The sequence below is a fragment of the Mastigoproctus giganteus genome, chromosome 1 (genome assembly GCF_048544385.1).
Source record: "Mastigoproctus giganteus isolate SK-2022 chromosome 1, ASM4854438v1, whole genome shotgun sequence".
Taxonomy (NCBI): Eukaryota; Metazoa; Arthropoda; class Arachnida; order Uropygi; family Thelyphonidae; genus Mastigoproctus; species Mastigoproctus giganteus.
This window is the reverse complement of record NC_143575.1, coordinates 35,781,960-35,807,565: the sequence shown is the minus strand read 5'-3', so window position 1 is coordinate 35,807,565 and position 25,606 is coordinate 35,781,960. Positions and strand designations below refer to the sequence as shown.

Genomic DNA, 25,606 nt, shown 5'->3' with positions numbered 1-25,606 from the left:
ACATTTTTAAACTGAGAATTTATGATTTTTAACATTCTGTTCATTAAACTCATACCAAATACACTGAAAGGACACAATTCATGGGACACCTGGGCAACGCAACTCTGTCACCCCTCTCGCTAGTGGACAAATCCACCATTTGGCAGGTATATAGGTACACTGCATTGCGGTAATTCAATGTCAGTATGGATAAACATTGTGCAGTAATTAACTTTGAAAGAGGTGTTGTAGTCGGTGCCTGATGCATGGGTCTCTCTATCGCAGAAGTGGTACAGAAATTGCATTATACAGATTCGACAGTATCAAGAGTGTATTGGGAATACACCATTTTCGGAATAACATCTCATCGTGGACAGTGCTGTGGGCAGAGAAAGGTGGTGGATGAACGTGGCCATCAACGCTGTCTTGCATTGTTTCAGCTAACTGGAGAGCAACAGTGGCACAAACCACTGCCGACTGCAACGGGGGAAATGCCAGAAATGTCTCCGCCAAGACTATTAGGTGGTCATTAGTCACAGTAGGCTATGGGAGCTGCCGACCCACCAGAGCCCCCATTGCTAACACCACGACACAGGACTCTACGCCTGAACTGGGCGAAAGAACATCGCACTGGACCTTGGATGATTGGAGATGGGTCTGATGAGTTCCGTTTCCAGTTATTTCGAGTGGATGAAGGATGTGTATTTGGCAGTAACTGCACAAAGCTATGCACCCGTCATGTCAACAAGGAACTGTTCAGGCAAGTGGGCAGTCAGTAATGGTCTGGGGGCATGTTCAGTTGGCACAAGTTGGGACCTGCTGCATGTAGACACATCTCTGAATGGTCCAGGTGATGTGTCCATCCTTGCAGACCATGTGCATCCCTTCATGGTCATTGTGCGCCCACAGGGCAATGGATTCTTCCAGAAAAATAGTGCATCTCCCCACAGAGCCGTGGTGACTAGAACATGGTTCAAAGAGCATTCCACAGATTTTACTACCATGGAAAGGCTTCCCTGTTCACCAGACACGAACCCTGTGGAGCATCTTTGGGATGCTGTGGAAAGGTCTGTTAAAGCTTTGGGTCCTCCACCCAGGAATGCAACTGAATTATGGATGGAATTTATGATATGGAAATACCTTTGGAATGCTTTCATGAACTAGTGAACTCAATGCCTTGCCATGTGACTGCCCTTATCCGGGTGAAAGGTGGGCCTACCAGTTACTAGGTAGGTATCTCATGATTTCTGTCCATTCAGTGCAATCATTACCAAGTTGGAAAAATGAATTCCTTTAGAGTTCATCCTTTCAACTATAACTAAATTTGCTTTCAAATTAGCAAAATATAATCAGTATGATTAATAATTAATATTTGTAGTGTTAAAATAAAACTGAAAAGGAGGGACGAATAATTAGGGCAATACAGTAGATAGACAAAAATATGGTTATTCTTTAAAGAATTGCCAAAAATACTAATGGTAATCTACAGAAATAGCTGAAGTATTATAAATTCAGCTTTCAACATACCTTAAAAGGTCACAATTACAAGAAACAGCAGATCCACTAATTAATTCAGAACTGTTCAAAATTATCAGAACTTAATGGCAAATGCTTCACTGTGCCTCACATGGTGAATGCTATCCAATTATGGATATCAATGAAAACAATTGCAATATATCACTTCCATTTTATCAAAATGTTTTTACTAAAAAAGGTTTTAGGGCTGAAAGCCTCAGATTATGGAAAATTCACTAATTAAACAAGTTAGTGAGTAGTATCATTTTAGTTCCTAGTAAATCACCGAAATAGGTTAAATGGTGTCGTTTTTGTTATCTCTCACATTGTGAATTCCGAATGCCTTCACAATGAGTTGCCGTGATGTTGCAATACCTCAAATAAGTAATACTTTAGTCTTCTTCACTTGCGAATTGTTCCTTCTAGTGCAATATCGGGGCAACTCGTGAAGACATTCACAATATGAGATGAAACAAAAATTATGCCATTTCATTTACTTCGATGGTTTACTAAGAACTAAAATGATGCTATGCACTAACTTGTTCGGTTACCAAAATGTTTACATTGTTTAACATTTTTTTAATATGAAAACTAGAGGACTCTGTACTCTGCTGATGTAGACTCAAACAAGAAAACATTCTAGTCTGTATCAGACCTTTCACTCTTTTAGCTCATTCCATCGACGCTTCTCCGTCGTCATAAAATGTAGAGTTGGCTGAATTGTGGAATGTCTCTGATGGACATTAAACTCGTTGTTCCTTCTACCATGGCACCTTATCTTATTCACATTGTATAACCACCACCTTGAAAGTCCATGTTTCTGGCATTAAAAGACGAGAAGGCATAAAGATTGTTGTAAACTGGAACATTTTCTCGGAAGTGTCTCCCTTTCGGCATGTCAAGGTTTAGTCCTAAATGGATATCAGATGAACTAATGAGACATGTGGCAGAGAAGAAAAATGCATGGAATACATATAAATTAATGGGTGACATGGAAGCTATGATAGATATAAGCTGGTCTGTCACCAAGTCACAAAGGAGATTAAGCAGGCAAAGGCAGATTATGAGAAATCTTTGGCAAAGGATGCAAAGACAAACAGCAAAGAGTTCTTTATCTATGTAAACTCTAGAAGGAAAGGGATGGATCAGATTGGTCCACTGGATATTGATGGTTCAAATGTTGATCCTGCTCAGGTGGCTAACAAACTAAATGAGTATTTTGCATCTACATTCACACACGGGGAGTTATTCAAGGAGGGGAATGCCAGAGGTTTATCGAACACTGGCAGTGAGCCAGATGATTTTGTAATAACTGAGAGGAAAGTGGAGGAGAAATTGTTGAAGATAAACATAAAAAAGGCACCCAGGGTGGATGGGATCTATCCAGTTATATTAAAGGAGGCAGCAACGGAACTAAGCAAACTCTTAGCCATAATTATGAGAGCTTCCTTGGACTCAGGGGAGGTACCCATGAACTGGAGATGTGCAAATGTGACCCCAATTCACAAAGGAGGATCAGAGGGCAACACAAGTAATTATAGACCTGTTAGTTTAACTTCTGTTCCAGGAAAATTAATGGAGGCACTGGTTAAAGAAGCACTGCAGGATCATCTAGACAAGACTTCAGTTATAGCTCGGACACAGCATGGTTTTGTGAAGGGGAAGTCTTGTCTCACCAGTGTGATTGGCTACTATGATGTGGTCACAAAGGAACTGGGTGCAGGGAATAACTTTGTTATCACATATTTGGATCTTAGAAAGGCTTTTGATACTGTTGCACATGGAAGAATGCTGCACAAATTGGAGCAGTGTGCCATTGGAGGCAAATTGCTGCTATGGATAAAGGGCTGGTTGAATGGGAGAAAACAGAGAGTGGTAATCAATGGACACAGCTCTTCATGGACTAATGTTATTTGTGGAGTCCCTCAGGGTTCAGTGTTGGGTCCATTGTTGTTTTCTATATTTATAAATGATATTGATGATGGTATCAGGCTTAATGTCCAAGTTTGCAGACAATATGAATGTTGGCAGGGTTGTTAAGGACACTAATGACAGTACGCTGCTGCAACAGGATGTAGAAAAGTTGAGCAGATGGGCTGAGAGTTGGCAAATGAAGTTTAACATTGACAAATGTAAAGTACTACATATGGGAAGCAGTAACCCCAGAGTAACGTATGAGCTCTGTGGTTCTACACTGACAGTAGTAGAGAATGAAAAGGACCTGGGGGTAATTGTGCAGGCAAATATGAAGTTTTTTGAGCAGTGCAGACATTCTGCAAGAGTAGCTCATGGTGTCTTGTCATGAAATACAGGAATTTTTCTATCAGGGATAAAGAGGTAATTATCCTCTTGTATAAGGCGATGGTCAGGCCACACTTTGAGTACTGTATACAGGTCTGGAGGCCTCATTTTAAGAAGGATGTAGAGCTGTTGAAATGAATAGTGAGTTGTTATTGTTGTTGTTATTTGGATTTTAGGAGCATTAGCAACTAAAGCCATATTGCTCCGGGGATATGCGGTAGTCATTCCCTGACCTTTCCGCATCCTCCGTATTTGGTGGTCACGGGCTCGAATCCCAGTGTAATCAAGAAATGTGTGCTGCTCCTGCCCACCTGGCTATGGAGGCGCCCAAGTGGAGAGAAGGGCAACAAGATTAGTGATTGGAACGAAGGGTTGCTCTTATGAAGAAAGGCTTAAGTTTTGCAAATTACAGTGTCTGGAGACTAGGCACCTGCAAGGTGATCTGATTGAGGTGTATAAAGCCTTGAATGGTTTGAGCGTGCTCAATGCTGATAGGATTCTTCCCCTTGCTCAGAATAATCAACTGAGAGGGCATAAATTCAAATTGAGGAAAGACAGTTGTAGGATAGATGTACGGAAGTTTACCTTTAGCCAGCAGATAGTTGATTGGAGGAACTGACTTACATCTTTTTTGTTGTGGAAGTTTGATAGCCTAAATAAATTTAAGGCTGAGCTGGACAGGTATTTGGAACAAACGGAGGTGTGAAATAGGAGCAGGGTGGTTTTTTTTTTTTTTTTTTTTTTTGGCTGATGCTGCATAAGCTTGCTTTCTTGCATCGTATGCCTCTGCTGATGCTAATGTCAAAAAAGTGTTTAAAGTGTCTGGATAGGCATCTGCCATTGGCAAACATACCTTCCCTCCATGACGACCCGAATGTGCTGCTCTTCCGAGTTTGCCATGAAAAGAGGACCACCGCAATGTTGACATTCATCTACCACATCACCAAATTGCAATATGATACTTCAGCGGTTTCTTCGTTATCAGGATCTTTTGAAGCTGTTACGTTACATCTGAGCCATTTTAATGGTTCAGAGTTTTGGCCTGTTTTTCGTCCATATTAGCCACCTGCTTGATTTTCCATTTGCTACGTCATCATTGAACTTATTCTATGATTAGTTTGTATTCTTTTGGCATGTTTCTCTCTATATTTCCATGAAGACCCATGACATTGTTTTCTCTTGGAATTGGTGATTGCCAACTAGGTCACGGCATTGTATTAATTACTACATTGGTACGTATAATTAGCAAATCAAATGTCACAGAATTCCACACTCACCTGTCAAAATGCACTCATCGATATCTGATCAGGAAATGACCTATGTAGTTCATAAGCAATATTGTTGCATCCATAAAAGCAAGACTAAATATTTACAAACTATACAAAGATTTAAAATATTTACAAAACACTAAACTATTTACAAATATACAAACTATATCGGGTCCCTTCATCAGCTAGCATTACATTTATGCTGGGCGTGGTCATGTATTACACAGTGAACCACATGAACGAGGTTGGTGAACATTATGGAGGCAGTTATGGCTCAAATAAATATTACTAGGAGGAAAACTTTTTAGTGTATAGAGAGATAAAGAATTTCTCTATTTAAAAAGCATATTAAGTGGGAAAACGTCATTATAATAATACACTGTGTAATTCTTTATCACATACTTTTTTTATATAGGAAAACTTCTTATGCAGGAAAATAATACATTACAATGTATAGAGTTGAAATTGGGCATTATCTAACAATAAAAATGCCTTAAAGTGTTTTCATTTGCATTTATTTTTTTACTTTTGAATGATTTCGCTTCTTTTTCAAAATGATTGTGAAACCTGTTTAAAAAAAGTTCAGAATGGTTTGTATCATAAATTTTCGTTTATGAGAAATCTCCATTCTGCATAAATAAAATACAAACATATAAAAAAAAGACAGTGCATATTAATGAGGTTTTATTGCATGGCAACCTTTTAAATCCTTAAGTCAGGTTTTATATAACAAAAAAAAAAAGTAATGCAGCTAGAATTTTTTCCCAATATCTTGTGTATTGTTAGTGAAGAAAAAGTGAAAGGATAGAATATAAGTGTAATAATGGAACAGTGCTATCAAGGAAAGTGAAATCCAGTAACGATGGAAAACTGTTGATTTTTGCTGAAGTTTTTTCCTCCTATGTAAAAGCCAACATTAGCTGGTTTTTGCATAGGAGAAAAAACTAATTTTACTTTTTTGAATTTTTAGCCACTCTTGTATTTTTTGTCTTAATATTTCTACATAATGTAAGAATATCATGTTTATTAATGAAATAAGCTTTTCTTTTAAAGTAATATTATTTCAAATTACATAAAGTATGTAAAGACATGTCTTTTTGTAAAAAAATAAAAGATAAAAAAACTGTGCGTGATACAGCTTCTTGTAATTTTTGTGATTAGCATCTGAGTTTTAGTTAAATATAACATATTTTATAGTTGTTACAAAAAAATAATAAAAATTAAAATTTTAATAGTACAATCAACCATTAGAACTACCAGTTGGCTGCTTTCAACTACTACTCAGTCTGTGTTATTACATTATGTGATGTATGTATCATATTTAAAGTTTTTAGCTCAAAACACACACACGCACGCGCACAACATTTCACAATTAATCTCCCTCCATCCCCTCTGCTAAATGTGATTAGACTGTTTCTGGCATATATTACCTGATCTTGGATGTGAGCATGAATCCTTCACTCTCAGGGAAGAGCATCCTGCTCATAGGCCATGCATTTTGGAAGCCATTTTATCTATGTGATCTTGATGGAGGTCATTTTATTGTCTGCCATGGAGTGTCTTCTTTGCCCATTTTTCTAGTTCGTTTGTGCTGTCTGGGCGGGAGGGGACTCCGTGCTTAGGTTGAATGGGGTATGCCGCTTGTCTATCTTCCTTATGGCCTGGTATAGTGCTGCTGCATTTATTATTATTATTTTTGACTGATACTGTGTATGCTTTGCTTCATTGCATAATTTTGCTGTCACTGATACTGTTAACCTCCTTTCATTATTTAAGTAGGTTAAATGAGAAATCATGAATGAATAGTAAACCTATAATCATAAGTTAAAAAAATCAGCTTATACCATTTCTCATAATGATACTATTATAAATTTTAAATTTCATATTTATATGGATGAATGGGTTCTGCTAAGTGGGTAGTAGATTTTAGTTGTATTTGTTGACCCATGGTCCCATTAGCTTTTAGTTCATAGTTAATTACAAAACTATGGTGAACTAAAAGGTAAAAATCTCTTTTAGGTCTTTTAGAACACCTAACGTATTACAATTGAAAAGGAGATAAGATAGCCTTAATCCCCCTGTTTTTTTTCATGTAAACTAGTTACATAAATAATGGTTAAATTGCTAACACATTATATAATGTGAAATAAAAATAAAGAATTTTATTGCACTCTTTTCATATAATCCAGCATTACTTTGATGTAATTATTAAACTGCATTATGCCCTTTGTGCAATTAGGTAGGTTATTATTTTTATGGTCATGATAAAGGGAAAAAAGGTAAGGAGTGTGTATTTATTATTCTTTTATTTATTTTATTTATTTATTTTTTCAATTAGTTTATGTTGGTGAAGATGTAGAGGAACCAGACTTTCAGTATATTCCAGATGTGCCCCATGTATCAGCAAAAGTTCCAAGATCTGACGTGTTAGCAGAATCAATGTTGCTCCTCAATGAGGGTCTAGAAAGTGGGGCTGCAATTGCTCAGTTCGAGGTAAATATTTTATAATTTTGAAACTTTTTTAAATATATATGATGACAAGGTGTTGCTGTTAAATATATATGATGATAATGTTTTTCCTTGATTTATTTTTAGTGTTCTACAAATAAGTCCTAGTTTCCCTTTTGATCGGCTTATTAACAAAAAAAAATTACGAAAATATACACAGAAGGTATGTATGTGATTAATTTTAGGAAGGAATATGCAAATAAGAAGAAAGGTTTGGAAATACATGATGGGATTGTTTATGAATAAATTACAAGAAAGTAGAATATCTCTCTGTGGCTGTTCATTATTTGTTGCAGTATGAATGGTATATGGTCGAGCCTCAAATTCAGTATGCGAGACTTAACACTTGCCATATTTTTGAAACTTGATATAATACAGCAGTGAAATATAGATCATCAACTACTATAAAAAGATCATGCAATGTTCTAACAAATCAGCATGGCAACAATGTCACTATAACAATTATAACACCTCTTACTATAGAAAGCTATCCTGAACACTGTACTCTAAGGGCTATACTAGACGAGTGCTTGAAGCACGATGTCAGCAATGCCTTCCAACACCCAGTTTTACTGGAAGCAGGGGAAAGGCATGCAAACTAGACAGGTGCTTTGAACACCGCGTTAGACGATGCTAGCTGGCATTGACTGAGGAGACATTCTCCCCATGCATGGGGTAGTTGGCCTTAATTCATTTGTTTATTATACTTTGGGGAAGATGATGTGTTACACAAAGGAGTTTATTTGTGAGGTGAATTGGAAAATAAATGTTTCTGAACTGGGGTGAACTATGTAATGATGAGAAGAATCAGAAAGCTCAGTTCTGAACCTTATATTCATTGTAAATATTACTTCTGTTTTAGTACTGTTTCGTTAGTTAATGAAATACAAGTTTGTTCACTTGCAGAGACAATTTATTGGTAGATTCCTCTGGTTCACTGCATACGGAATCACAAATGTATATAATTTAAGTTAATAAAGAACATTATTATTATTAAATAAGATCAAAACAGTAATCAGAAAACTGCTACAGAGTAACCACTGCAACAGTACAACTAATGTCAGCATTAGCAAAAAAGAATCACGGCCAGTCTCTGTCTTCTTCCAAACTGAAATTTGAACCTTTCGTTTGAAACATAACTTCGGTGTGGTGTCTTTCTTTTTTGAAAAGTATTGTGAAAGCATGCAGTAAGCTGCAAATTACAGAGTTATTGCCAGTGTGATACATGAACGTACGCAACTTTTTCTTGGTATAAAAACACGACTGAAAGAATTGCAATGGATTGTTTTTGAAAAACAAAAATATTGTACTTCCGTCGACGTATATTGCATCTACTAACACAAAATTGAGGGAATTCATCTATTGGAAGCCACACTGGAAACAGGAAAAACTGATGATGCTGCAATGTGCATTTGATAAAAAAAAAAAAAAAAAAAAATTGGTTTATTGTAATTGTTTATAGGAAACAGTATCAGTACAGCATATTTTCTGGATGCATATTTGATCTAACGAAATTTCAAGGAAATATTTCTATTGATAGCTGCATTACAAACTTCGAAAACTGGTGTCTTCTCATGAACATTCGTAAAATCAAACAGCACTAATCCTTTATTGCACAGAAAGTAATCCATTACAGTGTGGGTAGTGGAGAATGTTTTCTGCTTCAAATGGATGGAAAGTACTTGTCAGTATTCCATCTGGAAATAATGTCAAGTGGCATAAAGACAGTAACAACAGATGTTTTATTCTGAGAAGTCCGGCGTGGTAAAATCAAACAGGAAGTTACCTTTTATGTTACCGAAAGTAATCCAAATCTTAAGAATACCTTACTCTGAATAAGAATAGCAGATAGAAATAAAATAATTTTACAAGCAAAGAAAACAACATTTCAGAAATATTTCAATTAGTGGGAGTTGACCTGTTGGTACAGCACATAAAGCATAGATGTAAACATTGGTATTGATTTCAGCATCACGATATCAAATTTTTTGTTTTTTTCACTGATTAACATTAGAAGTTCATCAAAACTCTGTATCGACATTTTGTAAAATAAAAAAAAACATCTTGGGAGATTTCCTGTGTGTTTTAGACATAATATAAAACTGTCCTGTTTTTAACTTATTTGAATTTTCTGGATGAAGCCACCATCATTTTCTCTTTTTACTCTCAGTCAACACTATACATAAATGCGCAATACATCCATCTTGAAACTGGGAATAGAAAAAGTGAGTCACTGGTGATATCCAATTAAACATTAGAAGCACCCCCGTCTAGTTTGAAACGATCTGACATTAGCATCGCTACATGTAGTTTGCTATTTTGGAGGTGTTCATGACTCCAGCTGATGCTCACACTTCAAGCGCTCATCTAGTATAGCCCTTAGTATTAAGTTTAAAAGAAGGGCGCTGTTGTAATGCCAGTTGTGTATAAATACAGTCATGAGAAACTGTGAAAATAGTAGATTAAAAAAGGGAAATATCGGCCGACATAAGCGGCTGCCTTTGCATAACCAACTATATGTTGCTCATTATATAACACAGAAGAAGCAAACCAGCTAGTTTACTGTATCTTATATACAGTCGGACCTCTATATAACGAAATCGATTGTTCCCTTGAAAAAATTCGTTATACAGAAATTTCGTTATAAAGATGACCTTTTCAACAATGGAAGATACTCTAAATTCAGAAATATAGTAAAGAAGTGGTGGGAATGAATAAATTTTCTAACATTTTAAAACAATTTATTAATACGTATATATTAAGAAATGCCTACAATTTATTAGTACCCTTTTAAGAATTATGTCGTAAAATATTTGGTTATTTTTTGTTGTACATTGGATTCTACTGTACACCGTTCATAAAAATGTTCGCATTTGTTTAAACTTTAAACACTCAGGTATATTTTCTGTTACATTTTCTTCCCACTGAAGGCCTCAATGCAAAGTTTCAAATGCTGCCAACATTTGTTTGGAAGGTTTAATATTGCCCTTATTTACATCCAATTCATCATCGATATTGTCACTATTTCTTTAAATACTATCCAAAATGTTGGAGTCACTCAGATATTCAGTTAATATGACATCATTATCAACTCCTAAAATTTCAAGTTCATGAGTCAAGAACAGTTTCTCCGCTGATCAAACCTCTTGGAACTCTTCCTAAGATTGCTCAATATCTTCTAGTAGTTCATCCCTCTCATCTCTATCAATTAGCATTTTAGCAAAACCTGCTTTTCTGAAACAATTCTTAATCGTTGTTTCCGTCGCATCTTGACTCCACACTTTCACCAACTCTGATATGCACATACACAAATCTATAACAGAATCTATAGGTTGGTTGATTTCTATTCTCAGTGTAATTTTTTTCAGTATGCTCCTTCGGTAGTGCATTTTTAAATTCTTGATAATGCCTTGGTCCATTGGCTGCAGTTAAGACGAATTATTCAGAAGGAAGAAAACAAGCTTTGCACTTGTAAGTTTTGAAATTCTTCTTCTTCTTCTTTGGTCCTTAGCTGGCAGCTGGGGGAGGCGGTTGGCCACGCAACCAGTATGCTGCTGTAGGTGCCGCAGGGTTTCGGACTTGCTCTGTGATGTTCTTCCATACCTTACGATCCATGGCGTCAGTCCTGGCCTGGTTAAGGTCGAGACGTCGGCTCTTCAAGTCATTTTCCACTTGCTTGGCCCACGTTTTCCTAGGCGCGGTCCGTTGGATGCTCCATTGGGTGGGTCGTTGTCTCCAAAGGAGTGTGGATGGTATTCTGTTCGTGCCCATTCTACATACGTGGCCAAACCATCTAAGCCTTCGCTTCTGGATTTGGTCGGCAATGGTTGGTTGCTGTTGGCATCTGGCGCGGATGGTATCATTAGTGATGCGGTCACGAAGAGAGATGCCCAAGATCTGCCGCAGGCATCGCATTTGGAATACCTCAAGTTTGTTCAAATCTAACTTGAGACAAATCCATGTTTCCGATCCGTAAAGAAGAATGGGCAGGATCAAAGTCCGGAAGAGTCGGATTTTAGTCTTTGTGGAAATGTTGGTCCTCTTCCACAGACACCATTTGAGCGAGGCGAACGCAGTGGCCGCCTGTCCAATTCTGCTGTGGATTTCCATGGTGGATGCAACTTTCTTCTCCTGGACCAGCGACCCAAGGTATTTAAAGTCCTGCACTTGCTCGATCTGGACGCGTTCGAGATAGATGGTGGCTTGCGACCCATCTGTTGTCAGGGCCTTTGTCTTACCAGCATTGATCTTCAAACCGTATGGCCGGGCAATGCGGGCAATGTCGTAGAGGATGTCCGTGGCTTCAGCGTCGTTACCGGCAAGGATAGCACTATCATCAGCAAACATCAGGTCAGTCACATAGTGATCCTTGTCATATTGTATGCCCTGTCTGTTTCTGAATGCTTGCCTCATAATGGCGTCGACCACGATGTTGAAAAGCAACGGGGAGGCTACATCCCCTTGGCGGACTCCAGTTTGGATGGTAAATTCCTCAGATAAATCGTTCTGGATGCGCACCTGGCTGGTTAAACCGTTGTATGCAGTTTGGAGGAGTGTGATGACTTTTCGAGGTACATGTTCAACCTCTAGTAGTTTCCATAAGGCAGGCCGGTGGACACAGTCGAAAGCAGACTTAAAGTCAATGAAAACAATGACGGTTCGCTGTCCACACCGGATCCTCTCCTCCATCAGCTGACGAATGGCAAAGATTTGATCACAGCATCCTCGCCCGGGTCTAAATCCTGCCTGTTCTTCTCGACTGGTTTGCTCGTGATGTTTTTGCAGTCTTGACTGGATGATCTTCATAAAGACCTTTCTTCGAAACAACAGATGCATTTCCGAAATAAAGGAAAGTTTTGAAATTACTGAGTGAAGGTGACTAGGGCGGTTGTCGACAACCAATGCAGTTTTTCTGTTTTCTTTCATCTTCTTTCTATCGAACTTTAAAATCCACTGCTCAAAAATTTCACTTGTCTTTCAAGGTTTTTTGTTGTAGTTGTAGTCAAACTCTTAACGACTTTATTCCTTTGAAACATCGGGGTTGTTTACTTTTGTCTATTACCAAAAGCTTCAGTTTTTCATTATCAGCCATATTTGCAACCAAGATTGTAATTCTCTCCTTACTATTTTTACCACCTAAAAATTTATCACTTTTAAAAGTCAGTGTCTTGTTCGGCAAACATTTAAAAAAAATGGACATGTTTCATCAATGTTGAATATGTCTTTGGACTCGTAGGCCTCCATAATTTTTTTCGAAACTGTTTCTTTCCAATGGGTATAGTCTTCTTCAATTGCAACTCCACTTTCATCAGAAATAACTTTTTCGAGTAAGCCATGACACTCTTTAAATTTATCCAGCCAACCAGAACAAGCTTGGAACGTTTTGTGTCCCAGAAAAGATGCATACTCCATAGCCTTTTCTTTTATTAATAGCCCTGATATCGACTTGTTTTGGTCTCGAGTCAACTTCATCCACTTAAAAACTGCTTCGTCTGCATCTTCCCAAAGGCATAATTTCGCACACTTCCGACTGGGTCTCGTTTCCTCAAACAGTTTGAGAACCGAAACAGGGTTTCTCAAAAAAGAGGAATCACAAAGTGATTTCTTTTTTTTTAACGCCGCAATCTAAACTATTAAGCTCGTCCACTTTTTCACACTACACTGTAAGGTTATTTGCACAGCAGTTAAAACTAATCTGAAATTAGGGACCACTTGTAGCTACCATGTAAACAGAGACAGGTGAAATTTTGTGAAAGTGTGGTGACTCATTTTTTCGAAACAACAGATGCATTTCCGAAATAAAGGAAAATTGCTCTATCCTGATTCTCTAATAGGATGCTTACAGTAGAAAATAGGTTGACCAGAGCCAATGCCTGCGTCGGGAATATGCCTTAATCTTTGCCGATAGCTGTGGACAGCTGATCAGTGGGACTTCTCAGCATAGTAGTGTATAAGTTTTACTTCTTTTTAGCCATTGCTGACCCACTGCTGGGCAAAGGCCTCTCCCAAACTTCTATCTTTTTCTATCCCATGCCGTGGTTGGCCAGTTTCCTCCTGCAGGGTTTTATAGGCACCATTAAATTGTAAAATGTTTTAGCTCTTAATTCGTGGAATTAAAGCCTTTAGCTATTAAAAGCAAAAGAGATTAATGCTTAATACTTTTAGCTCTTAATTTGTGCATTTTACAGCATCAGCTCTATTGCCTAAAGGCCAGAAGTGTGAACAATGCTTTCCAGGTCTCTCGAAATCAGTTTGTTATACGGAAACTATTTTCAATGTAATGACCAGGGGGAAATCAAAAAAGTTTGCTGCGTAGAAAATTTTGCTATATGGAAATTCATTAAAGAGAGGTCCAACTTTTTAGATATTTTATGTATTTCACTTTTTTAATCTATTATTTTCACAGTTTGTTTATCATGCTGCATTGAATGGTAGTTTCTTTGCACTGCTCATTCTTCTCTCTATAGTTTGTTTATTTTCTGTTTTTTATATTACTTCATTCGATTTGGTGGCAGTTGTGTTTATCATTCGGGTGAGTGCTTAAGCTTTTCTTGTTTGGTTACTGCATTTGGGCTCCCACTTTATGGATTTATTGTTTCAGTGGGCTGACTTTCATTTGTTTGTCAATCTCTTCCATTGCAATGATTTGCATTGTTTATAAAATGCAATGTATTCCTCAACTGTTGTGTCCAGGGGCCCTGTGACAAGATTGGACATAAGTCACCTTTTTCCTGTTTTTCTATTTTGTTTACTTTTTATATCAGTTTTTCTTTTGCGGCTGGTTTACTGCATCTTATTTGTGATATTTCACATTCTTTTGGCCTCAGTGTTAGCTAATGGGCACCAGTCTAAATTTGTTCATTATTGGCCCTTAAACTTGGAAACATTGGCCTACAGACTGCAATATGGCTTTATGTATATTGAATTAGGAAAGGATCCTCCTCATACTTCCCAGAGTGTAAGAAGAGCAAAACTGCATAAACTGTTAGTGTAATTCAAGACATATATTTTTCTACGTAAAGCAACCAATGGTCCAAGCCCAGATCACAAGAAACAACCTCAGACAGTGACAGTACCACCAGCAAATTTCACATGAGACAGAACACTCCGATAAATGATGTTTTGATCAGCTAAATTAAGGTTGCGCACTAGGCCAGTTTATGTTCTACACTGTGTTGTTTGTGTGCTGCAACCTATTCATGAATTCTGATGGTTTGCAGCCATTATGAAAATATGATGGCATGCATATCCCTACATGTATACATATAACTGCATACCTTCAGATTATCATGATGGCACAGAAGTCAGTTAGTATTAGTTCTATGCCCTAAACTCTTGGTTGACAGTATTTGTTGAGAACTGATAGAATCTATGTACTGCTCTTTTAACTTCCCCCAGTCTCTTTCTGTTAGTTTCTGCAGTATACTTAAATGTTTCCTGGCTGTGGTAGTGCCATTACATTTCCATTTGGTGATTACATCAGTCACCATTGATCTAGTGTGTTGCAGTTTTCCTGCAATGGCACAAACAGATCAGTTGCTATTATGGCACCCTATAGTAGATCCCTATTGAAAGTTGTTAAGCTCAATGTCTCACCTATCTATTGTATGTCATTGAACTGCTCGCTTCTAGCATGAAGAATGCATTTGCTTTTATGTCCTTCTAATACATGGATGCCATTTATGGTTCACTTTTTCCAAATCCCAGTTCAAATACTTTTCACAATATACTGTATATATATAAAGGTTAGGAGAACTAATTTGCTTCACAGCTTTTGTTTTCTGCTGATTTGCTTATTTGTGCCTGAAATGAGATCCCCTTTTCTTGATCACAGGCAGTTGATTTGGCCATATTTCACTCATCACACATCAGGTTGGGAACAAGAGTAGCCTTGTGCAGGCGAAGTTTTTACGGCTCAGGAAAATGGACAAATTTTTTCTGTTTTATTAACTTAAATTGGCATATTAACTTATTTTCTAGAGTAGCTTTATATTCCTAGTTATGATACTTAGTTTAAATTTTAACTTAGAGATTTTGTAGGTTATTACTTAGTATCGGTAAGGGTTCCAATCCACGTGTTTTATTAATTTTGCAGAGCCAGCGAACAGGAAGTTTTTTAGCTATATTTAGCCACTTTATTGACTAATTGTTAAATTAAATTATTTTGTATAAATAGCTTATAGACCTAGTCAAGATCCTTGGTTTATTCTGAATTGAGACAGTGAAATTTTGGAAGTTAATTAATACTTAAGTGTCCGTAGATTTACAGTTCATAACTTGCCGCCATTGTTATACGATACAACGTTATATCCAGAACTCGATAGCGTTAGCTTAGTTGTATAGTATATAATATTATCAATTAATCAGTAAAATTTATTAATCTTGTTGAACTTCATTGTCAATTAAATTGTACTTTTTAACTAAGTACATATAACGACTTAGATTTTACAAACATAACATAATCAATACATAACTGATATGGAAGTTATATAAAGAAACTCGAAGATAATACTTGATATTCAAAAATATATATATTGTTACAACTGCATTGGGATACAAGTTTAGGGTTATAATTTTTGTACTGAAATTGAAATTTTATTAAAATTCAATCGAAATCATGACTCAGAGCAGCAAAGCAAAAGGCTCGAGCTAAATGGAGTGCTGTGGCTCAGGGGAGAACTGAGGGGATCAGTTGCCCTCTGAATCACAGCCTTTTAAAATGCACTGCTTGCTTGATGTTTGTGGAGCAATCAGGTATGGGACATGACATTCCCAAGGAGAATGTCTTTGTGTGTGCGCAATGTAAGGAGTGTGAGGAAATGAGGCAACAACTGAGCATTGTTATGGGCCTATGAGAGAGCTTGAAGGACAGGGTGGATGCCCTCAAAGGATCTAAATTGAGAGGCCCATCATGCAACACAGTGGTAACCCCCAAGGCAGAATGTGCTGGTCCCACAGGAACTAGTAGTTGTTGGCAACTCTATTGTCAGGGAAATGGGGATTGTGCTATGTAAAAAGGATAGGTGGAACAGGACCAGGGTATGTCTCCCAGGGGGAAAGGTTGATAACGTAGAGCAGATATCATCTTTTAAGGGCACAAAGGGTGATATTGTTGTACACGTTGGCACTAATGATATTAAGAGTAGGAGACTAACAGAATTACTTAACAAGTACAGGTCACTGCTGAAAAAAAGCCTTGAATTAGGATTGAATTTGAAAGTGTCTGCAATTCTGCCCAGCCACAATAGGAGGGAGTATATGATGAGAGCCTTGTCGATCAATTCGGCCCTGGAAAGATTGTGCAAGGCTCAAGGGGTAGAATTTTTTCACAACTGGTCTGTACTTGTTAACAGGAGAGACTGCTTCTACAGGAATGAGATACGCTTAAATAGAAAGGGTTCAAGAATATTTGATGATGCTATCGAGGCATTGTTAGGTGGGTCGGAAAACTGCTAGCTTGGGGGGGATACAAGTACTAATAGATTAACAGTAGCCACTGGCAGAGGTGAAAGTGATTCTTGCACTGCTTCTATTGGAATGAGCAGCAGCCTGGAAAACAAGATGCAGGGTATTTCAGATACTGCTTGAAGTCATTGCGGTAGAAGTAAATACATGGGTTATGTTAGGGTAGCTAAGAATAGGAACAGTTGCATGTATACTTGCATGTACACCAGTGCAATTAGTTTGGTAAATAAATTTGATGAATTTGAGGTATTGCTCGAAACATCAAAGGCAGATATTGTTGTGATATCAGAGACATGGTGTCACACAGATATAAGGAAAGCAGAACTGGAATTTGGGGAGTACAATGTGTACAGGAAGGATAGACAGGATAAAAATGGAGGAGGAGTTATGCTATTAGTTAAGAAACACATAAAATCCAAGGAAGTCAAGCCAGTTGACATCGCTGTACAGTGCAGTGTCAAGTCAGTTTGGTGTGGCATAAGCATTGGGAGATCAAAATTGAGAGTAGGAGTGTGTTATAGGCCTAATGACTCTGATGAGTATAATAAGAAACTGTACAGGGAAATAGAGTGGGCCAGTAAATCAGAGCGTCTTATAATGGGGGATTTTAATTTCCCATATATTGACTGGAATTTGTGGGTTGGTCATTCACACACTAGCAAGGCTTTTGCAGATTTATTGGATGATTGTTTTTTACATCAGCGTGTTTGGGAGGCAACTAGAGGGAGTAATATTCTTGATCTGATTATCATTAATGATTCTTCATGCATTAAGAATCTGCAGATAAAGGAACCACTAGGTGGCAGTGATCACAGTGTGCTGAAGTGGGATTTACTCAAAAAGGTAACTACCATCAGGGGTAAAGGGAAGGGTTTTTGCTTTCGTAAAGGCGACTACGGTGGTCTGAGATAGTATTTAAATTCTATATGGTGGGACCAACTGATGATGTTACCAACAGCAAATTCAAAGTGGGAAGCATTCAAAGAATTAATCTTGGAAGCTACTAGGCTTTACATACCAGCTAAGAAATATTGTTCAAGGTTTAGGCCTAAATGGATGTCAGATGAACTAATGAGACCTATGGCACAGAAGAAAAATGCATGGGATACATATAAATTAATGGGTGACATGGAAGCTTATGATAGATATAAGCTGTAATTATGTTTAGTTTGCTCTGAGAAACAAAATAAATTTTCGTAATGAATCCAGAGCACGTAGGTCTTTTTTACTATAAGCTAGTCTGTAACCAAGTCACAAAGGAGATTAGGCAGGCAAAGGCAGATTATGAGAAATCCTTGGCAAAGGATGCAAAGAAAAACAAAGAGTTCTTTATCTATGTAAACTCTAGAAGGAAAACGATGAATCAGATTGGTCCACTGGATATTGATGGTTCAACTGTTGATGATCCTGCTCAGGTGGCTGACAAACTAAATGAGTATTTTGCATCTACATTCACCCATGAGGAGTTATTCAGGGAGGGGAATGCCAGAGGTAAGATAAACTCTGGCAGTGAGCTAGATGATTTTGTAATAACCGAGAGGGAAGTGGAGGAGAAATTGTTGAAGATAAACATTAAAAAGGCACCTGGGTTGGATGGGATCTATCCAGTTATATTAAAGGAGGCAGCAAAGGAAGTAAGTGAACCCTTAGCCATAATTATGAGAACCTCTTTGGACTCAGGGGAGGTACCCATGGACTGGAGATGCAAATGCGATCCCAATTCACAAAGGAGGATCAAAGGGCGACACAAGTAATTATAGACATGTTAGTTTAACTTCTGTTCCAGGAAAATTAATGGAGGCACTGGTTAAAGAAGCACTGCAGGATCATCTAGACAAGACTTCAGTTATAGCTCAGACACAGCATGGTTTTGTTAAGGGAAAGTCTTGCCTGAACAATTTGATTGGATACTATGATGTGATCACAAAGGAACTGGATGCACGGAATAACTTTGATATTATATATTTGGATCTTAGAATGGTTTTTGATACTGTTGCACATGGAAGACTGCTGAACAAATTGGAGCAGTGTGGCATTGGAGGCAAATTGCTGCTATGGATAAAGGTATGGTTGAGTGAAAGAAGACAGAGAGTGGTAATCAATGGACGCTGCTAATCATGGACTAATGTTATTAGTGGAGTTCCTCAGGGTTCAGTGTTGGGTCCATTGTTGTTTTCTGTATTTATAAATGATATTGATGATGGTGTATCAGGCTTAATGTCCAAGTTTGCAGACGATACCTTGGCAGGGTTGTTAAGGACACTACTGATACTATGCTGCTGCAACAGGATCTGGAAAGGTTGAGCAGATGGGCTGAGAGGTGGCAAATGAAGTTTAACATTGACAAATGTAAAGTACTACATATGGGAGGCAGTAAGACTGGAGTGACGTATCAGCTCTGTGGTATTACACTGACAGTGGTAGAGAACGAAAAGGACCTGGGGGTAATTGTGCAGGCAGATATGAAGTTTTCTGAGCAGTGGAGACGGTCTGCAAGAGTAGCTCATGATTGTCTTGTCAATGATATACAGGAATTTTTCTAGCAGGGATAAGGAAGTGATTATCCCCTTGTATAAGGTAATGGTCAGGCCTTGAGTACTGTATACAGGTCTGGAGGCCTCATTTTAAGAAGGATGTAGAGCTGTTGAAACGAGTAGAGAGAAGGGCAACAAGATTAGTGAATGGAGAAAGGGTTGCTCTTACAAAGAAAGGGTGAAGTTTTGCAAATTATAGTGTCTGGAGACTAGGCACCTGTGATGTGGTCTGATTGAGGTGTATAAAGCCTTGAATGGTTTGAGCATGCTTAATACTGATGGGATTCTTTCTCTAGCTCAGAATAATAATTACCTGAGAGGACATAAATTCAAATTGATGAAAGACAGATGTGTGGAAGTTTGCCTTTAGCCAGCTGGTAGTTTTTTAGTGGAACAGACTTCCATTCCTTGTTGTGGAAGTTGATAGCCTAAATAAATTTAAGGCTGAGCTGGACAGGTATTTGGAATGAATGGAAGAGTGAAATGGGAGCGTTTTTTTTAATTAATTTATTTATTTTATTATTATTATTATTTTTGGCTTATGCTGCATAAGCTTGCTTTCTTGCATCATATGTCTCTGCTAATGCTAATCACTATTCAGGTTCAATGTACTCAGTAGGAACATATAAGTTTGGCACTATAATTGACATGACAGATCTGAAAGGATTCTGTTAATGAACATCCCTGTTTTTAATGAGGAAATTTTTTTGAAATTTCCTAATTATCTGCTTTTGGAGTTTTTTGTGTGTCATCTGAAATCAAAATTCGTAGATGACTATGGGACCATTCACACCAGTAGAATATGAAGGTCAACAGCCAGCAAATTATGATAATGATCCACGACAATCATTATCATTTTTTATTTACATATTGAACTTTTATTATTATTATTTTTTTATATGTTTAACTAATACTTATGAGTTGGATATTGCCTTGGGACATTAGTCAAAATTTGAAATACCTCTGGTATTTCTTATTGATGAGTAATGTTTTAACTCTGTAGCCAACAGATATATCTGCATTGTTAAATCAGTTTATTGGATTTTCTAAATTTCTGCTCAGTGTGCACATAATAGAATATGTGAACAGTTAGTATGCATAAAATGTAGAGAATGTGGTGTTGGAAATATATTTAAAAAAAAAAAAAATATATATATATATATATATATATATATATACAGTCGAACTCGGTTGTAACGAACATCAGGGGACTGACAAAATTTCCTCGTTGTAACTGTTACTAACTATATCAGCGATGAGTTAAATCTACCTCCTATTTTTTTTTTTAATTCTCAATAACTTGATAAAAAGATAGATTCAAAAATCAAAAGAAATATTAGAGAGAAAAAAATAATATTAGTACATACCTACATATTATTTCTATTAATATGCTTGTATTCAATTTTTAAATCGACCCAGCCAATCGTTGTTACCTACAAAATCGTTGCATCCAAATTGTTTAGCAAATTTTTCTGCTTGAGCCTTCAAGATTGGACCATCTATTCAAAATCCAGCACTTCTTTGTGTAGTGAACCATTGAAGCAATGCTTCATCGATGTTTGTAACCTCACACTCTCTAAATTTCTTTTTTTTATTTATTTATTTATTTTTATTTTTTGGTTATGTTCTTTTCTAGTGCTGGTATGTAAACATGTTTATTCTTCCACAATGTTGATACTGTTGAAGAGGACAAAGAAAACTTTTTGGACACTTCAACATTTTTTGCACAACTCAAGAATAATTTCAACTTTTTATTAATCGGGAGAAACTTTCTTTTGTTAGTAGACATGTTTCCAAAGGATGGGATCATTTCTAATTGATTTTACTTTAAAATGACAATAAAGTGATCTGCATACAGTTCTTAGAAGTCCCAAAATGCATACAAAGTTTTAAGAAGTTCCTAAATAAATTTGTTGTTCGGTGAATACAAGACAATCTGTAAACAGGGTAATGTGACAAATGGAACACCAATGCACTATTGTATAGCCGCTGTACTCAATAGGACAAGGTAATAAACCAGCCGCTAATCCAATGCAGGTGGTCATAAAAGCTGTTACCCTTTTCATTTTCGTCTATTACAAGAATTGGGTTTTTTCGACTACCCGAGCAGTTAAAAATGTTTGCATAGTTACCAAAATTTGTACGGTATATCCATGTAGTAGTACACTCGTTATAACAGTGAGCAATTGTATGGGAATACGCGTAAATTAAAATTGTTATGACTTTTTGCTTGTTACAGCCGTGATATTGTTATTTCTGTGCTCATTATAACCAAGTTCATATAGATATACACTGGGTCATCTAACTTGTTTATTTTATTACATAATACATAACCTAATGAAATTTAATTAAACTTTGATTATTATTTATTTTTTACCAGGTCATCAAAAAATCATAGTACAGATATCTACATACATACCTATTTTTAATATTTTGACTTACATTGGTCTAGTAACGTCATAAAAAATTTTAAAGAAAACAATATTACATAATTAAATTTCCTTTCTAAAAAACTCTTCTACTTCTGGCATTAGCACATACCATTATAGTGATGCGATCTTTTATCCCTGTGCCATATGTTCAGTCATTGAGGTCAGTGTCTTTTGAGGTAGTGCCTTCTAGTTAAGGCCAGTCTCATTACAGTTGTATATTTGGTCTTTAACCAAAGTTCGATCAGCTATTTCCTTCTGTAGTTTTTCACAATAAACAGAAATTGCTGCTCTGTCTACACTTAACTTCTCACCCTGGATTGACAACTGTCGAATACCGTGGCGAAACTTAAATTTGTCCAACCATCCGATGCTAGCCTTGAATGAAGGTTCTCTGCCTAGTTTTTTTATTGATTTCAATGGTTTTTTGATTATTATAGGTCCCGACAGTGGAATTCCTTGACTACGTTTTTGAACAAACCATCGAAACATTGCAGTATCCAATGTTTCATTTTTAGCAAGCTTTATTGTTTTACGACTTTTAACATTACCGTCAGTGGTTTCCGTTTTAAACACGTGGTTTTCAATTTTGTCTGCATCAAGCTTTATATCATTTACTGTTGTTCTTCCTATTCCATAAACCGATGCTATACTTGTAGCACTTTCACCTTTTCTTAGACAATTGATTATTTCAGTTTTTTGTAATAATCCGAAAACTACTTGTTTACATTTCTCCATCATTTCAATGGGTTTACTGAATAAAAATTATTAAAATGTGAAAGAAGAGGTTAAAGTACAACCATATACAGTGAGTTGTATACAAAAAGTAAGTGACACGTGGTACCAATATCACAATGCATTACGGCGTAGTGGGGTTAAGTGACGATTAACAAAGACTGACAGTGAATAGGATGATGGACAATCGAAGTTCTACTGTAGAATAAGATCACATTGCCACATGTTACTCACTACTTATAATTATAAGTAGTCTACTTTCTAGATCAGCATGGTCTAACCATGCTGATCTAGAAAGTGCATGGAAAGTAGGCACCTGTGAGAAGACATAATTTATGTGTTTAAGGCTCTAAATGGACTGAATAAACTGAATCTGATGGCATCCATGCCCTTTCTTGGGCAATGTACATAAGAGGGGGACATGAACTTAAGTTGGAAAAAAAAAAAACTTTCAATAATTTTAAGGAAGGATTGTACAAATTATTAGAGTAGGATGAACAGATGAGGTTTTTTTTTTGTTGCTGAGCCTGCATAAGTTTGCTTTCTTTGTCACTACTAATACACTTTCCTTTGGCTACCAAAATATCTTTGAGTAGTACCCATTTTGTGAAATTATGATCACTACCCAATGTTCATTCGTGTACTGCTGTATCCTTTGTACCAGCTAGTTCTCAAATGAGTCTTGTGCCTTTGGTGTATCAACTACTCAGGCTATAGTAGCTATACTCGGGCTATACTCAGGCTATAGTGCTATTTCTTGGTAATCCAGCTGATACTGTTTGTTATGCACTGTCTCTGCTCAAGTGTGTGTTCACTAGCTGATTTACTGACTTTGATATTGTGCATGTTAAAATCCCAGAATAACAGCAGGAAAAATCCTGTTCTCTCCTTTTTAGATTGACTAACTACCCTGATTGAAGAGGCCTTCAAGATTATCATATGCTGTTCCAATACATTTTCATAGTAGAAAAAAATGTGCTACTCCAGTTCATAATTTGTTACTTTTCTCATGAAATCATGTGACTTTAAGTGTAACTTTTTTATCAGCCATGGTTGTAATGGTTTTTATTATGCATTGTGTTTTTAATTCAGTTCTCCATGCTTTTTTCTTGCTTCTCTTTTTTCTCATGAGTTCTTATACAAGTACAGTGAAACTTCCCCTTAACGGACAGCCATGGGAACGAAAATTTGTCCGTTAGAGAGAAGTGTCCGCTAACAAGAAGTCTGAGGGAGAGAAAAAAAAAAGAAAGAAAGAAAAATCGTTAAACGTTTAATGTAAAATTAAATTAAAATATATACAGATTTTGAACAATATTTTTGTAAATAATATACAATTACATATATAAGAGATAAAGAAAAATCGTTAAATGTTTAATGTAAAATTAAATTAAATTATATACAGATTTTGCAATTATGACTTTATCTTAAGAAAAATACATACAGTAATCACTTATTTTCTTCTGCACCTTCTTCCGGCTGATAATTTTGTTTTCAACATTTGTTTGGAGTGAAGAAACCATCCATCGAAAGTCCTTCAGTATCTTCTTCAGCAGCGAAAAACATTTTTAAACGATTGATTTGTATGAGCGCTTCTTCTATTTTCATTGGTGGTTCGTCATTAATATGTTCTTCGACAGAATGACCTCCTTCCATTTCTTCATCCTCACGAGGAACTTCTTGAAAAATATCGATGATAATGTCGTTGATATCTAGAGCACCATCTTCTGTAGTGAGATTCGAGTCTATATCTTTGTAGCCAGGGTCACTTGTAGCTGAAGTATCGTACATTATCAATAGAAGTTGAAGTTCTTGTTCTTCTTGGTGCTCCACATTGCTGTTCACAACTTCAATTTTTGCGTTTGAGAAGCCAGACTTTACAAAACAGTTCACGACAGTTTGTTTTCTAATTGCGTTTAGTGAAGAGGAAATCCATTGAATCACATCTAGGATGCTGATTTTCTTTGCAAGGTCACTCGCACATGTTACATCGTTCATGTTTGCAATGAGATGTCTTAAAACACGTTTTCTGTAGTGAAGTTTAAAATTTTTTATTATCCCTTGATCCAAGGGCTGACACTCTGCAGATGTGTTTGGTGGCAGAAAAACGATTTGAATGTTGAACAATTCAATGTGCGGGTGAGATGCAGCATTATCCATGAAAAGAATAATTTTTCTGTTTTGACGAATCATGTTTTGGTTAAAGTGACTTATCCATTCGCTCATGATATCTCGTGTCATCCACGCTTTTTTATTAGACTTCCAGTCAACATTCAACTTTATGCCCTTGAAACAAAGAGGATTTTGTGGTTTCCTATAACAAGAGGTTGTTCAAAGTCTCCCAGCATATTTGTACACAAAAGTACAGTCAAGCGTTCCTTAGAAATTTTTCCGCCCTGGCACTTTTCGTTTTTTAGACTCATTGTTTTTTCAGGAAGAGCTTTAAAAAACAACCCTGTTTCATCACAGTTGTAAATATCCTTAGTTTCAAAATCACGACATAAATCTTCCAATTTAACGGTCCACTTTGTTACAACCCCAGTATCAACAGATCCACCTTCACCACTTACGGTTTTCCAAGAAATTTTATGCCGAGTTTTGTACTTGTCTAGCCATCCCACAGAAGCTTAGCGTCATTTATTCCCATAGATTTTGCAACCTCCAAAGCCTTTTCCTTAATAATAGGCCCATTAATGGGATTTTTTTTAGCACATGCGCGACAAAACCACTCATACGTAACATTGTCAATTTGAAGTCCAACAGTTTTCGGGAATGATTTTTGAACCCGATCATTTCCGTGTTGCCAAAATTGTTTGAGCAGTTCATTTTTTTTCTTTAGGATGTCGCTTACATGCGTCTTCCTGATTTTGAATTT

General features: G+C 36.8%; 1 protein-coding gene across 1 annotated transcript in view; it reads left to right on the top strand.

The window, feature by feature from the left end:
• The window catches only part of Ptpmeg (protein tyrosine phosphatase Meg), a 526,004-nt gene that overhangs the window by 422,899 nt on the left and 77,499 nt on the right, over positions 1-25,606 (top strand). Inside the window, exon 19 of the mRNA XM_090379497.1 lies at positions 7,402-7,556. Within this exon, the coding sequence (XP_090235623.1) occupies positions 7,402-7,556 (155 nt within the window). The remainder of the gene's footprint in view (positions 1-7,401; positions 7,557-25,606) is intronic.